This window comes from Panthera tigris, chromosome C1, assembly GCF_018350195.1.
Source record: "Panthera tigris isolate Pti1 chromosome C1, P.tigris_Pti1_mat1.1, whole genome shotgun sequence".
NCBI lineage: Eukaryota > Metazoa > Chordata > Mammalia > Carnivora > Felidae > Panthera > Panthera tigris.
The window spans coordinates 132182123-132199704 of record NC_056667.1 but is presented as its reverse complement, the minus strand read 5'-3'; the positions used below and the strand labels follow the sequence as shown (position 1 = coordinate 132199704).

General features: G+C 34.9%; 1 protein-coding gene and 1 long non-coding RNA gene across 2 annotated transcripts in view; both read left to right on the top strand.

Moving 5' to 3' along the window:
* The window catches only part of LOC122240907, a 47398-nt gene extending 30669 nt beyond the window's left edge, over positions 1–16729 (top strand). The window contains exons 3-5 of the long non-coding RNA XR_006220697.1: positions 10636–10694; positions 14900–14983; positions 16444–16729. This is a non-coding gene — a long non-coding RNA (uncharacterized LOC122240907). The remainder of the gene's footprint in view (positions 1–10635; positions 10695–14899; positions 14984–16443) is intronic.
* A 400-nt stretch (positions 16730–17129) lies between these two features.
* LRP1B (LDL receptor related protein 1B) overlaps positions 17130–17582 on the top strand; it is a 1866249-nt gene continuing 1865796 nt past the window's right edge. The window contains exon 1 of the mRNA XM_042994392.1: positions 17130–17310. Coding sequence (XP_042850326.1) covers positions 17130–17310 — 181 coding nt within the window. The remainder of the gene's footprint in view (positions 17311–17582) is intronic.

Below are 17582 nucleotides of genomic sequence, written 5' to 3'. Positions count from 1 at the left end.
ATAGACCTATAACGTGGACACTGCAGGGACAAATGCCCTTATACTGACGTCAGAATTTTATGCCAGCTAGAATCACACTGGTGTCACGGCCACTATCTTTGTTTGAAGCCATGCTGACTATTGTCAATATTTTTGAAGGCTTTCCTTGGCCAGAAAATCATATAGGACAGGATGAAGATCAGATAAGACTGATTTACTCTATTGGTCCAGAGATTAACCCACAAGGCTTAACCAAATTGGTATTTCACTGAAAAATCTATAGCTACGGTAAAATAGATATTTTATCAGCATAACCATTACAAGTATAGAATATGTTATATCAGATTTTGGTGTGAACATATAGCTTTATCAGTGTTACTGAGGACTCCTAGAATTGATTTAGAACAGAGAATGCCTCATTAGCCACCGACACATCATAATTGCCATAAACTCTATTTAAATCTAGTTCTTGTTAGGGATGTCTCAGTTCTGTAATAACCCTGTCAGTCAATCTGCCACACATTCTTACGTGTAGGAAGTTTTCTTGAAAACTTCAAGATATTATTGAATACTGGGGTTTGGACATTGCCTTCCCTAACAGGCTTTAGTGTTTAATAAGAAAGGACGTTTTACTTGAACAACTTTTTTTTTCATTGTGTCTTCTGATGCATTTGCTAGTGGGGAAGTAATGTGGTGTAACGGTATATGATGTTAGAGTTTGCTACTGGCACAGCATCTGGAAACTAGTGCCAGTTCTGTTACTAACTAGCTTTGTAAACTTGGAAAATTCCTGTTAGGTCTTGGATATTTATATTCCTTCTTGGCAAAATGAGGACCTTCAAGTGAAAGTCCCAAGGGACCCTTCGAGTTCTAAAATGATTTGTGTCTCTAAATTCCTCCTCTAAGACAGAGACACGGATGCTAGGTTTTCCAGAAATACCTTGGGTACTACTCAGTCTGTTACCACTGACATGATACGTTAGTTATTTCCTTGGACTGGACATGTGTAGGAGATAAATGGTAGCTGAGGAGCTTCCTTAGCAGCTTTTGTATGTGAAACTGAGGAGTTATCAACTGTGAGCAAAAAGTGCAAAACTGAACATGTCAAGGGAATGCTGAAGTAGAACTTCAAATAAGGTGGCACAGCTGTGAGCATGCTGACAAAAAGCAGCAGCAAGCAACCTAACTCAGTGCACTGAAAAAAAATAATAATAAACAACTCCAGCTTTTTAAACAAAATTCTGGCTTACTAGGATTCGTGAAGGTAGAGGCACCTGAACTTCAGGCTCTGTAAGCAGTAGCAACCTCAGACCAGAGGATAATCTCTTCAAGAGTGTAGTGAGGTAAAGAATGCTCCAAATTAGTTTCTGGTGTTGGTGTTGTTTACAGAACCAGAAATCATTGTCAAACATCCTCCTTGAACTCGTATTAAAATAGAGATAGCCATCTAGGCTCTCTCGCCAGCCTTCATTTGTTCTAGAGCATTAATGAAAGATGGGCTGAATAAAATTCTTTGCATGTGCCCAAATTCCCTAAAACACATAATGGTCTGATATTAATCTGGCAGATGTAAGTTTATGTTGAATGTCTTTTTTAGGATTATTAGGATCCTAAAACTCATTATTAGGATCAATGAGTTTCATGAGGCAATTCACTTTATAAAGTCATATTTACTATCAATTATGTTCTCCTCTCCCACTTACCCCCCCACTTTTGCTTTATAACATTTTTATCTAAAGAGAAATTGTTGTAGTTACATATATGAATTCTTCATAGTATTCAAATTTCATAATTCTCACAACATCCTAAGTCTTTCTCAACTGAATATTTTGCTGCCTCTTCCTTTTTTCATTTTATTTTAGTTTGTATCTTCCTACTCTCATTCAATATTCTTTACCAACATACATATTGGAATCATCCAGATAGCACCTCAGCCTGGAACAGTGTTTTAGAAACCCTGGAGAACCAGCAACTATGGTTTTTGAAAGTTCTCCAGTGATCCTATGTGCAACAATGTTTAGAAACCATGATCCATTTAGATACTTATTGGTGTCCTTTGTTTTTAATGTGTGACAGAACTATAATCTATTTCTTTATGGACTTTTATGAGCTCCAATGATCTTTTTATATTTGTGACTAACAGACTCTCCTATTTTGGTGTTTTCAGTTTAAGAGGTACAGTTGTTTGATGTGTCTAGTGACCTCAGACTCAAAAATTATTTCTGGCCTAAGAATTCAACCATATGCCAAGAATTATACTAAGTATTTTTATTTTCATTATGTCATGTAACTATACTAATGACTCAAATGGGCATTCTTATTCTCAATTCACAGATGAGAACACTAAAGATAAGATTCTAAATTATTTGTCTAAGGTCATACTAATGGATATATCCTTAAAAATCAAATTGCTTGGCTACTACCCTAGTTCTCTCTTTCATCAGTGGTGTTTTCCAGGTAAATTTCAGGGTCAAGACAACAAGATTGAAGCTCATTATTCTATAACTATTGCCTTGTATCTTCTACTCAAGGGCTTTGTTCTTCCTATAGTGAGATAGGTTTATTATTTACTGTCTACTCACACAGTTCTAAAGATCCCTCTTATAGTTTATTTTGACTGTAGGCATTCAGCTACCTGACAATTCTTCCATCTCATCTGAAAACTCAATTCTGGAAGATTTTGTCATCCAGAGTTTGATATCATTTATCAAATATGTACTTTTACCATTGCTGTTATGTTTCTGGGGGAGATAGACCTCCTGAAAGACTTTCCATGGCATTCGTTCATTCATTCAATCATTCATTCATTCATTCATTCATTTTGAATGAATTTAAAGGACTTTGAAGAAAAAACAAAAGTTTAAGGAGGAATTACATTAAATTCCCTATTTCATATGTATTTATTCTTATAGATACTGTAGTACATTAAGAGGTAGTAGCTGTTCCTCATAAAGAAATATACTTCCTTTGCCTCCAATTATTTACAGATTCTGTTTACTAAATTCTAAAACTCAAAATAAAAGCTACCAGCTCTGTCATTTCAAAGTTCTGGGCTATTCAAGTTGATAAAATGCCTACAGTCAGGCAGTCTTTAAACTGAGTAGCTAATTGAAACTACAGGTTGCATATTTAGGCAACATTTGGAATATTCCTAAGATCACAATAGTGACTTAAGCAAAAGACATTAATTTAGTCTTCATACCAACTTCTTTACACCCCTTAATGCAATTTTTGAAGAGTGGCTACATATGATCCCAATGATTGTCTAATTTGCTTTCTGCCCTTAACATATTAAAACAAACAAACACTTCTAAATCCTGCTTTGGAATCTCTTTGCAAGTCATTCTACAAAATCTTTTCTATTGTGGTTTTTTTTTTTTTTAATGTTTATTAATTTATTTTGAGTGAGAGATAGAGATAGAGAGAACACACCCAGGAGGGGAAAGGGCAGAGAGAGGGGGAGACAGAGAATCCCAAGCAGGCTCCACACTGTCAGTGCAGAGCTTAATGGAGGGCTCAATCTCAGGAACTGGGAGATCATGACCTGATCTGAAATCAAGACTCAGACACTCAACAGACTGAACCATTCATGTTCCTCAGGTGGTTGGTTTTTGTACCTGATGCTGTGGGCTTTGTTGACTTGTGTTTTTTTGATGCAGAAAAAAATTTTGAATAGTTTTTTAATATGTAACCATTTAAACTGGAGAATATGTTGATATATATGTGAAAATCCTATCAATAGTTAGAAAATTATTTGATATTTGTTGCACATTGTATTGAAGCTACCTGTATGCTATGTTATGTTCTCCTATGTGAAGCAACTTTAGGAATTTCACTTCTGTTTAATTGGTCTTTGTTTATTTCTACATTTTTAGCATACTCTAATTTATCTAGCTTTGTATTTTCCTTTAAGATTTTTTTTTTTAGTGCTAATACCATTCTCCCTCTATTCTTGTTAGTAAACATTGTTTTAACTATTTATATGCACTTATTTTTGAAAGTAATATTAAAATCATTTGGTCATATTCAAAATGAAGAAATTATCTTGGAATTTAATTGGAAATCTATAATATTTTCGAGTAATTTGGGGAGAATGACATTTTTACTTGCAGATACAGTATGAGTTTCCATTCATCAAAATCAAAATGATTAGTATCGTCCTTCACAAGTTTGAGCAAAGAAGTGTGACTTCATTTATCTTTCAAAGCCACCAAGTCATGAAAGTATTTTAATATTTTCTATTTTGATTATTGTTTCACAAATCTTACATTTTAAGCTATAGTGAAATATATATATAGGGCAATGATTAATTTCATCTAACTTTTATCAGTATATAAATACACTCTTTTATTGATTTATGCTCGTTCCTTAGAATTCAATTGTTTATGGTATCAATATTGTTCCCCTTGATTTATTTAGGCTTGTATTTACCTCCTATTTTTTCTTGTAAGATTTCTTTTTTAATTTTTTTAACGTTTATTCATTTTTGAGAGATACAGACAGAGCACGAGTGGGGGCGGGGAGAGAGAGAAAGAGAGAGAGACAGAATCCAAAGCAGGCTCCAGTCTCTGAGCTGACAGGCTGACAGCAATGAGCCTGATGTGGGCCCAACTGAGCCACCAAGTTGCCCCAAGATTTTTTTTTAAGGAAAAACCATTAATGCCTTAAGCAATTGCATCCTCAGATCCTTGCACACTATTTACTATTAGCTACCTAGAAGATATTGAATAAACAATATACCATTGGATTTAAAAATTCAATCTGAGGAGCGCCTCAGTGGCTCAGTAATTTCAGCATCCAGCTTGGGTTTAGGTCCTGAACTTGCGGTTCATGAGTTTGAGTCCAGCATCGGGTTCTGCACTCTCTTCCCGCCTTTCTCTCTGCCCTTTTCCCACTTGCACTCTAAAAATAAATAAATAGGGACACCCAGCGGGCTCTGTTGGTTAAGCGTCCAACTCCTAATTTTGGCTCGGGTCGTGATCTCATGGTACCATGAGTTCTAGCCCTGCATTGACCTCTGCGCTGACAGGGCAGAGCGTGCTTGGGATTCTCTCTCTCTCCCTCTCTCTCTGCCCCTTTCAAATAAATAAATAAAACTTTAAATATATATATATATATATATATATATATATATATATACACACATATATATATATATATACACATATATATACATATATATATAAATGAACTTTAAAAAATTCAATCTGAAAATCAAAGTGTTTTAATTGGAATGTTTAATGAATTCATGTTTATTGTGGCAATAGGTACATAGTTATTTCAATCATCATCTATTTAAAAATATGTTTGCTTTCCCTCTCCCCTTTGTTTATTTTACTTGTTATTGATCAAATTTTCTTCTGTTTTCTTAGAAATTTGCAAGTTTTATCTCTGTACATATAGATATATCTGTATTATGTATATATACTTACTAGTGAAATTTGAAAATAAGTCAACACTTTTTAAATGCCAAAAATAAGATAGCATCTATCAGCTACCTACCGTTGTTTAGAATAAGAAATTGGAAAAAATTGTTCTTCTTTTCTAAAATTCTGTATCATATATTTCTTAGAAATTTCTGCTATACTGTGACCAGACTATTTTCGTTATCCTAAAATAATAGGTTAAGTATGATTTTTTATATTTATGTTACATTTTCTAAACAGAAAGAAGCTTTAATCTCTCTATTAGTGTAAATACCAGATAGATTTCTGAGGTTTAATTGAAATTCTAACTCTCACAGTTTTCTTTATAATAGCATTCAGTACCTCTAATCCATTGTACTTATCTTTTTACTTTGTACTTCTAATTTTTTAATTCTCATATGCTGTGTCTCATATCTGGTTATATTTTTGAAATGTGTCTGTGTCTTGCCTCTCCAAGTACATTGATCTGCTCTTTTGGGGGCACCAGTGAGTCTTGTAAAACGTGGCTAATGGACAGTGGATCTGACCAGAACATGTGGCATCGTTAAACAGATTAGCCATTAAATAGATCAGTCACATTGCAACAGGCTACCTGGGAAATCCCCATGAGTGAAATACAAGTGAAGGGCCTGGCAGAATGACAGCAGATGTCAGCATGATCCAGTAATTGGTATACTTGGAGGTCCTGGCATTATCTCTAGTCTTCTGAGCTGGACATTATGACTTGAAAATTTTAAATAATTGGCCCAAGTCATTTGGATTGTAGGTGGCAGAATTTAGAATCTATAAATTGGGGTAAGCAGCCCAGGGAGCCATGGTACTGGGTCATTGGATTAATTGGCCCAGGATTCTTTAAATTATTATTTAATAGGTAAAGGGTTACTTTTACAGCCTGGGATAGGAACCTAGAATTTAGGTTGCTTCTGCTATGAGGAATGGAGACTGAGAGAGACGATCCCAGCAGGTTTATGTAGAAATGTGAATAGAATAGGTTCCAAGGTAATATAATTACCTTGTATGGGTTTATATTTTCCTGGATAGTTATTGATATGTTCAAATAATATATTTTAATTGACTTCAGGCTAAAGTACAAATTATTTAATATGACTTATAAAATGCTACATTATCTGATAACTTACGATCTTTCTAGATTCTGGATAATTATCTCTAAATTTATTATCAAGAAATATGTGCTATAACACATTCCCTTTGCTAGAATGGTTGTCCCTCAATTTTATCCTAGCAAAATATTGAAGAGTCATCTGTAGTATCTCCTACTTGGTGAATCTTTTTTGTTCCACAGAGACTGAATGGTATGTTTATCAAAGCCTCCACTGTGCATTATACATACTTCCCTTTATAACACTTCACAGGGTACTTTTTAATAGTCTCTTCAGACCCGTTTTCTCGTTAGACATATAGTTCTAGATAACAGGACCATCACTTTCCACTGGAGTAATCCCAGCACCAAGCATCATGCCTTTCAAATAACAAGCACACAATAAAAAATTAGAGACCAGAAGGGTGTGAGGCAAGAAAGGGAATTAAGACCTTTTTATTGACTATTTATATCATTGCTTCTTTACCACTGGCTGCATCTGCTTATTCAGAAATAAAGTAATACAAATCAAAAAGGTTTTAGCCAGGAGCACAAGCCTGTGTGTGTGTGTGTGTGTGTGTGTGTGTGTGTGTGTGTGTGTGTGTGTGTGTGTGTTTCCTAAACCAAAGACATTAATAACATTTTTTGGATCTACATTACATAGAATATAAACTCAGTAGTCTATTTTTAAAAAGATCTAATTAAAGTCCTATCAACTTAAATGGGCTACACCAAACACAACTAAGTTTCAGCCTTGATACGTATATTTTTTTAACTTGATAAAGGCAAAGTGAATGTGACATAGTTGGATGTGGTTAGAATATATGTCCTTTTTTTTCCTGTCCACACTTTACAAACCTCAGATATGGTACAAATAAGAAAAGGCTTATAACACCCAAGAAATCCCAGGTACCACGCACTTGGCATCAAACTTGTAGGAATATGTTCAGTATATGCTTTCTTTATTTCTATTCCAATATTGTTCACAGATGTTAATTTAAGGAGTTCAAAGATTCTCTTCCCATCCAGATTAACAATCCGACCTCCTCACACACAAGGATATCCTATTTTATTTTCTAAAACATATAGCTAATTGAGTATTCTTTTTAAATTTTAAGCAAAAAAACTTACATACAATAAACTCAAATTTTAATGCGTGTTTTGAGATACAGTAATAGATACTGTAAATACAAATGTGCAATAGAAAAGTAGGCAAATTAGAACTTTAAAAGTAGGCAACATTTTTAGCAAAAGCAGAGAAACAACTGTTTACAGTGGTAGTTTGCTTCGGATTTTTAGATAGGAAAATATGGTAGATGAAGAATATATCATAGACTATTTATTTTAAAGATGCATATTTTTATTGTTTTAGTTTTATTTCAAATAAAATTCTATGTAGTAACATTTTTTAAATGTTTATATGAACAAAAATATAAAAAATATCCTATAGGGGGCACTCAAGTACCATAAACTGAAGAATCTGCCTTTTCTAGTCAGATTTTGTTTAGATGGAAAGGGGTAAGCCCTTGGGCACATTTTCATATTACCTTTTATATAAAGAACAAAACTGAGTAAAATAAACGAAAGTACTCTTTGTCACGCTTCTTCTATTCCCCGAAGAAAGACAAAGGGATATTAAAAAGGTGTGATTAAATGGCATTCTGAACCTTATTCTAAAAGCACAAAAGTATGATACTGTAGACAGCTGAGTTGGTTTGCATTTTCAAAATTCTAAACAAGGTTTTTTCTACATTAGAGTTCAATGCCAGAGATAATTGTCATTCTTTTATGTAGACATTTAGTTGTAGAAAACAGTAAAAGCAGAGTCACGTGCCTCATTCTCTCTAGGTTTTAAAGCAGAATAATATGAGAAACTATTTTAGTTACTTTTGAAATAATATTCCTAAGGAGGAGTTAGTCTACCACTTGAACAGAGAAGTTAGAACAGATGATGGTGATGTTTTCTTGGGGATGGGGGTAGGGGAAAATAAGAGCAAAACTAAAATCCACTTCTGTAGCCAGTGTGCCAGATGCTGTTTCCACTGAACTGCATTTTGGTAGCTAAGACTTTATTTTAACCAAAACCTGAATGAAAACCTGATACCACCTAACTGAAATGAAATGTATTTTCTTTAAAGTAATGGGGGAAAATGTTTCATTTAGATTTTGAAACCGTAGATAAAAAGAAGTTGCTTTTTATTTTAATATGGTCAGTATCATGGTAAGTTAAAAATTAACCTCTAGATGCTCTCAGTAATAGTGACATGAATTCCATTAAGCATGTTAAATACTAATCTCCTCGTTGAATTTTCCATTGAAGTGCTTCACGTTGCACATCACTCAGAGAATGTGTGTTTTCTTCCCGTTATTTTCACACAAGCAACATTAATGTGTGCTTTTGATTTTAAAACGGGCATGTATGAGTGCTGAGCACTTCCGTTAATGATCTTGTTCACCACTATAACAGCTGCAAATAATGAAATCACGCCTAGTACCATTTGTTAAGTCTATAACTTGAGATATCTGCATGTAAAGTATGACTGAGTCCAACAGCCTATTTGCTCATAATGCAGAATATTAACCCTGCTTTCCCACGTGAATAAAGCTACCTAAATATAAATTTTCACGAAATTAGATTACATGCCAGTAATCCTTTCAATGATTTAGAATAATCTCAAGTTCTTCATGTACTTTGAACGTGTGAAACTTCTCAATAAGAAAAGACAATTTGTAACTAAGATCTCTTGGGTTTAATAAAGTTATTATGGCCAAAGAAGGGATTTTCTGGAACAATCTTGGGTACAAACGTTCTGTCCTATTGCTCAACAATTATATTAAGTCATGCGTTCTAATTTTGGTTTGAAAACTGTGACTACCATAAATCTGAAGAGTGTGGAAGAGGAAAGGGCAGAGAGAACCAGCTTCATACCTGCAAAACCAGACTGGCAGTTGCCTCTGTAATATACTTGAAGCTATAATTTGCTTTCACTTGCAACCTACAGCTTGGACCATGTTCGGTTCTAGAAACTCCCCAGCCAAATTTCAAGGCATGGTAATTATTTGTCCTTTAATACATTTTATTATACATGAAAAATAGAGTATGCTACCTTTTCCAAGCTATTTTTACAGCAGTTAGATGTACCTTCCTAGAAATGTCCAAACTGATTAACCTCCTTAGTTTTGGATAAATAGTAAAGACTGATAACAACAATCCTTTGACTTATCTCCTATATTCTCTGAATATAGGTCAATTTCTGGAGATACCTATCTACATCTATCTATCTACCTATCTATCTATATTTATAGTGTTGTTTTTTTTTCAAATAATTGTAATATAGTTTTCAGGTAAAGCGCTCTAAAGAGCACAGAAACTATTTCTTGTTGTTGTCATTCACTTTCTCTTGGCAAGAAAATGCAGGAGGTTAAATTGTAATAAATTAGGATTGATATCCACCTAAAATATAAAATTCATGCTTTTTTAAAAATAAATACATGCATTTAATCACAAGCAAAGACTGAATAACCAAAAATATTCTTGGTCATACTATGTCTAAACATTGCTATTAATTCTCTTCTGTATTTCCTGTTGTGTACCTGTGAACTTAATACTTTTTGTTGTTGTTATGTAGTATAGTTTTCCATGTGATGTGAATGATAACTTTTGGTAAAGTCTATTTAAAATGCAGAATGTAGCAATGGGACATCATAAAAGCATTTAATGGTCTTTCAACTATAATTTAACTTTGCCGGTATTCAGGCATAATATCACACATTTTCACAAATCTTGATAAATATATCTAGGTCCAAATGTCACTATTTTTCTTCCCAGAAACAGAGGCTTGACATAATACTAGGGCATTGTGTTCTGGACTACAGAGCTCCTTTTTGCATTTGAGTTTTTGTTGTGATTAAACGTATAATTTTTGTGATAGGAAAAACACTTTTAGAGGGCAGGAGACTTTCCCTATATGAAAGAAATAAAATTTACTACTTAGAACAAATAAATAATGTTTCGGAAAAGTTAATTTTATAAGTATTCTTTAAAGCAAAGTTTGAAACCGAAAAGACAAAAACTCGATACAAAGTGTATTCTATTTACCACATACCTATTTGGTACTTACTCCGTGACAGGTACGAAATGTAGCTGTTGACAGACTCTGAAGCGCCATTTCCAGTGGGAATTAAGCAAGGTACACTAAGAAGAAAGGTTTATTTTTCTATTCTTTCTTTCTGTTTCATTTTTTTTGCTTCTGTTTATTGCTTGTTTTATTTTTAAATTTACTATATAAGGAATAGAAAAGGAATAGATTTCTCATAAAGGAATAGAAAAAAAAAAAAAAAACACTCTTCTTATAATACTCAACAAGGCAAAGCAAAACAATGCCCCGCCTAAATAAATACCACACAAACAAAAAACTCCATAAACTTGGCCAAAGATACTGTCACTCTATAGTACTTGTTACATTTTAACAGCAATTCATTTTATTAAAGTATACATATGGTACAATTAATATAATTTTGGTATCTCATCTTCTCAGTTCTCTGTCAATTGCCTGTACTTAATCTCTACCCTTGTCATTGCATTATCCTGTGTAGTTCAGATATAGAAATGTGTTCCATGACAGAAGGAACAAGGAACAACAGATATAGGAAAGAGTAAATAATGTCAAGGGAAAAAGTAAAAAGTCATTAGTCAGCAGTGAAACAAATTATCTCTGGGTACCTATTGTGAGGGAAAACCCATGCAAAATGACTATATTGTTAGGGGGTTAGAAATTGTGAAATGCTAAAGACTGTGTATTAAAAAAACAAGAAAAATGTCATTTGGATACAAAGTAGGAAATTATTCAATATTAAGAAATGCTTAAAAGGGTCCCAATTAATAGCTATAATAAAAATAAACAAATGAATAAAAGTTGAACGAGACTTTCTCCATTCCTCTTTGTCCTCTGATCCTATTGAATCCACAATGCGCAGAAGCCACCAGCTTTGATAAATCTGTATTATCACTGATAATATTTCTAAATGTTTTGATTTCTGAACATTTCTGAATTTGCTACTGAGTTCTAGATCAACGGAGATATGATATGCTGATTGACTAAATGCTGGTAACAAAACTCAATATATTTGAATATATGTTTTGTGATTTCTTATTCAGAGTCCAATTCTAGCAGAAGTCTCCAGTTTCTCCATAAAACTTTATTCATAAAGATGTTTACTCAGAAATTACAGCCCTGATTTTAGTGGGTGATCCCAGGAGTGGCCTTAATGTGTCATACCTGTGGTTCATGGTTCATGGCAACATAGTTCCCACAAGATCCTGGAAAGTCAGTCATTAGCAGAAAAATAATGTTTGATTTTTACTGTAAGTTCTGCTAGTGCAAGGACCGCATCTTTTTTCTATAGAGTTATTTGCATGGTGCTGAGTAGAGTGACTGTTACATACTATGTAGCTATTAAGTGAATAAACTAATTCAAACTCCCTGGGCTACCACTCCTCTGAGCTAGGAAGAGTCTAAAGAAATATCAACAAAGCTCAGTACATAATAGGACAGACTCAGGAAACTATTCAAAAGCTGTTTCTGATATTAATAAGATGTGAACATAAGAGTAATCACCTTTCCTGTCTGTAACTTTTTCATCTATAAAACGTAGCAAATTGGAAGAAATGATTTGAATGTTCCCTCCAGTTGCAACAATCTAGGAGTTTCTAATTAAAATTAAGGAGCAGAAAGATAAATGAAAGGACAGAGATCAATAATTCTCAGATAGAAAAAGACCTCAAGGCTTATTCAAACAAACTGTATCCTGACCATGGACCACTGACAACCAACTCCCAGCATGAAACATTAATTCTATTTTAGCAGCTGGAGATGGGTATGTGGAGGTCAACCTGACCAAAGGTATGTCTGGTCAAAAAGCACTGAAAGCAACAAGTCTTATAAGCAGCAACTGACCTGAAACTCAGGGCTATTTCCGCACAATTAGAGTGATAAGGGTTTGATGAACTTTTGGCATTTCTGTATTCCCCTGCTCCAGACACAAATGTATTGTATTATTACTGATTGTGTCTTCTAAAGACATATCTAAAAAGCAAAACAGGATTTATCTCTTGAGTCTATATTATTATTATTATTATTGAAGTTAATTGTTGCCTAATAAGGTTGTCTAAGTAAAAACTCCTTCATTTCCTTCCTACTGTCAAAAGTTTATCAAACAAGAGTCTGATATAAATGTAAAACAATCAAATCATTATTAAGGACTTTTATTATTTATCCTTTGAAACTTATAATTGACTATCATTTGTCTTTTCACTGCGACATGTATATTTTAATGTATTTATAGATAATGACAGTAAAGATAAGATGAGGTTCATGCACAGAGAAAAATTTAATTTGCCTGGAAATATTTTTATTTTCCAGCTTTAATTGGGTAATTGCATTATGTTTCTTTTTCCCCTCAGGTGTACATACTTCTTAATACTTCTCAAATAGTAGGAATTAAAGTTACACCAAAATCTTATTTATCTTGACTGAATCCCCATGTCCCAGTTGAAACAGCATGCTATCAAACATGTATAGCTATCACCCTTGTGAAGGAAAGCTGTTAAAAATGTGCATTGAAATGCTAACAGTTTGAGAAATAAAATGAATCTGAAGTTCCTTTTTCTTAGCGGTTTTGTCCAAAGTAACTCTCTTTCAATTATAAGCACTAATAATGTTTCTTTAACAATTCTCAGTTCAGTATACCCCAACCCCCCTGCCTTCTTTTCCTTCTCATCCTGTGTCTGTAGCTGCCTGGCAACTTTTCTGTGTGGAAAGGCAGCGTAAGCAGTCCAAGTAAGCCCTTGGAATGATAGCTGCAGAAAATCCTAGCAACCTGGCTCTCAGGCCAACTCTACACACATCACTTCATGAGATGCACTGTCGGGCTTGGTTTGTTTAGACACACATCCTCCCCTAACATGACTTTCATGCATGTAGTGTATGACTTATTACCATCTATGGTAAAAACAACAACAAAAACAACAACAACACCCAATAGCAAAAGAAAATAATCAAATTAGCAGACATGAAATCTGTTGTTTGATTACATGTATGCAAAGCATGGCTCTAATTGAGAAGTATAAGATTACCACTGACTGATAATTAATATTCGTGTGTTGTTTTAGACCAGAAAGTAAGAATGATTGGTTCTACTTTGTTTAATTTATCTCAATGAAAGATTTCATAACATTCTATAGTTTGATGAATTAATTTATTTAGGTTGTCAGTGTTAATCACTCTGATTAGAATGAAGAAATTATAATGGGCCATAGAAACAAACAGAATTTGAGGAGTAACTCTTGCCTTTCTTTCTTCACTAGTAATATAATTTATTAATTCCCTTTCTCGCTAAAGTATATATGATGGGGAATAAAGTATTTCATAGAAAATTACACTTACACTTCCCTTTTATTTATAGTCCATTATAACGTGATGGTCATTCAAAACCTGGACATGAATTATTTAATTTTAAAATTCCTATTTGGTCTATACTTTTATAAGCCTCGTTAGATTCTGATAAAAACTATCTCTTTTGATGAATTGGTCATTTTCAATGAAGAGCTACAATATGTAAGTGACTTGATGTGAGAAAATTTTATTAATTTTATTTTGGCATTGGCCTTATTTCAGCTTTAGACCATGTGTCTATTAATAAATGATAAATATGTGTCTATTTTAATTATTGAATATGTTTATTATGTATTATTATGGCTTTGTGGTATGAATCCATGTCCTTATTATAATTTTGTTTTTAAAAATATGCTTGACACGCATCCAAATGTATGTGTTACGTCCACTTGACCACTGAAACATTCCTAAGCATCCATTCTTCTACTCAATTCCTCTGAAGTTTTTATACCATTTAGGTCTTTGTTAGTAACATCTATTCACATTCCTAAAATAAGTCCCCAATTTTATTTTATAGATAAATTGATACTAAACACAAGTAATCACCTTTCATTGGTGTGCACGCTAACCTATTACTTAGTAATTAACCTTCCACAATCAGTACCCCTAATTTACACCACAATTTTGAGTCCTGTATCATTCACATATGGCAATTTGATTTGTGATCACTAAAAATAAAAAAAAAATTGTTTGCTGTATTATTCTGATCGCAATATGTGGACAATGCATCCTTGATTTTCTTCTATTCAGGGCAGTTAAGAAGTAAAGCAGATGATGTAAAAGAGATCATATGGTTTTTACTCTGCCTAATTTACTTAGTAGTTTTATTATTAGGAGGCACTACATATTTAGAATGCAGCATATTTAGAATATACATTAGAATACAAAATCTGCTGGGTATTCACTTCTCTGATTATCTTTCATAACTTTTCCCTTTTAAGAGTTGACAGTGGAATCCAGAGCTGGTACATACATTGCAGAAGCAAATGAGTCACTGATTTTCAGTCATCGAACTTGAGTACATGGTAAGTCTTTGGTTGTTCTGTTCCTGGCTGCTTTCTTCTACCTTGCAATTTTGAGATGGGAGGCAATTGGTGATAATGATAGAGAAGAAGCAGAATCTGGATGTCCTTAGCATGGTTTGTTAGCACTCTTCATTTTATTGCCAAGACTTTAAGTGGATATAGATTTCCTAATAGCTGACCTCCTAGTTGACTGAATGGGATCATGTCAGAAAGACACCTACTTACTTTGTCCCAGTGAAAGAATAAATATTTTACAGAACACACAGTGGTGTGGACACTTGAGAAAGAAATATTCGTTACTTTGAGTATCATTCTAAATTTACCCTTCCTCCCCTCCCCAGCCCCATGTTCTTTGAATTCTGCCATTAAGTCCAAAGTTTGTGAATTTTTAGTATAAAGTAGGAAAAATACCTTTTTATATTTCCTATATGCTAAATCTTACTGTGAAACAGTAAAAATAATAGGTGAAATCACACATGTAACAACTTTAGAAGAGAAGAAAACATACACTTTTAAAGATGGAAGGAGTCATCTTTTTAGACACTAAATGGTTTGATATACAAGGGAAAGTCAACTTTAAAATTTATAATGTGGCAAAAATGACATAAAAGACATATTTTACAATCACAGAGTAAGTATAAAAAGGCAAATTTCACAGGTTCTTGGTAATTTCCCGTAGAGTCACCTCTGTGTTCTTTGATCCAGTCTAATTTTAATGACTTCTAAGGAACAGCCAAATATGTTTCTGGGTATTTTGCTCTCAGGAACAGCTAGCTCATAGTGCTAGCATTCGTCTATATTGGGTCAACCAGTAAACTGCACAAAGTGCTTAAGGTATCTTCCATTTGTTTCTCAATCATCCTGTTCCTTAGTTTTGTTCTTTTCTTATAGTTTGCCTTACATCCATTTGAAGTTTTAAAATATCAAATATTAATGCATATTTAGAATACATGTTTTTCAACCTTAGTGCTTAGTCAAGAATTATAGATGTTACAAGGAAAAATAAGCCTTCAACTATTAATATTTCTGAGTTTTAACTCCTTAGCCATCTCTAAATGTTTAACTAAAATTGTAGGTTTGGGGATGATTATATTAAAAACCTCAAGTGGTCATTAAAACAACTTTTTTTTTTTTTTAATTCCACTGATTCATGTTCATGCCTTGGATGGTTTGGTAAAGTTTTATAACTGCACCATGTGGAGAAAGAAAAAAAAAACACAACAGAAACAATTTAAAAATCTTCAAAACATGTTTAAAATGGTTCGAGGAACATTTTTAAAGAGGGAAATAGACTGCAAAACAAACTGCCAATCCTTTGCTCTATGATTCCCTGCTTAGGGACCTCTTTCCATTCATTTTCCCTTCTTTTGCAAGGGGTAATGACTTTGGGGGTTGTTTGGGGTTTTTTGTTGCTGTTGTTGTTTCTGCTGAGTCACTAAATTTTGCATCTTTGCCCCAAGATGCTACTCAGCATAAAAGTTAAAAGCGCAATTCAGAAAACATCGCATTTGTGTGTGGAGCAGAGGAAACCATTTCCCTAAGAGAAGCTCAATGACTTGGCTTGTCCTTCCTTCCCGGTAAGGAAGCTTCCAGGGAGAGAAGGGATCAAATCCGCTTTGCCGAGAGAAGCATCCCAGCGCTGTAGCTGATAATTCCGAGGTGGCTGTTAAATGCGGAGCTTCCTAGGCGGGCCTGGGTGGCTCAGCCCAATGCAGAAGTCTCCCCCTTCTCTAAAGACCCAAATCCCTACAGAACCAGCTTTGGAGTTACTTTCCCTTCAAGGAGACCGAAATAATTGTGATTTGTGGTGCTCTCAGTTCGCGGTGGTATTTTCCTGTTGTGTTAAATGCCTCTCACTAAGTAATAGATGTGATTTATGTGGACGACGGAGGGGTGTGTGGTGGATTCGGTGATTAATCAGTGAATTCCCATCCGCTGGCATCTCTCACTGCCCCTCTTTGCGTGATGTAAGATCAGACGTACCCTGCATTGAAAAGTCAAGACACACGAGCGGCTCGCTCGCTCTCACACACACTCTCTCCCTCCCACACGCGCGCATCCGTACACCTTCCACATCCTGCTCCAGGCAGGAGAAGGCGGACTGGCTGGGCTCATTGAGCTGAAGAATTTCCAGTGACATTTGTAAATGACGCTGCTCGATTCGGGGCTCCGAGCTGCCGCCGCCGCCGGGCCGAGGGCGCCGCGGAGCAGTCTCCAGCTCAGGCTTCCTTACCGGGCGACCACAATGTCCGAGTTTCTCCTCGCCTTACTCACTCTCTCGGGATTATTTCCTATCGACAAGGTGCTGACCGTGGGAGCCGACCGAGGTAAGGAAATAGCTCCCTCCTGGTTTCCCCTTTCTTCCTCGGGCTTTCCTGCTGGGCGATGCTTGTAGATAAGTGAGTGTGAAACTTAAGTCCTTGTGGCCCCGCTCCCCAGGACTGGTTGGCCACTGTATCGCTGGCCTCGTGGGGGTGAGAGGTGCAATGGTGGATTTCCGAACCAGGTGCCAGAGTCCTCGGCTTCCTCCCACCCCCAGCTTTTTCCTTTGGCCATTTACCGGTCCTGATTTTGTACCCCCCCCCCCGGGAGCGTTTGG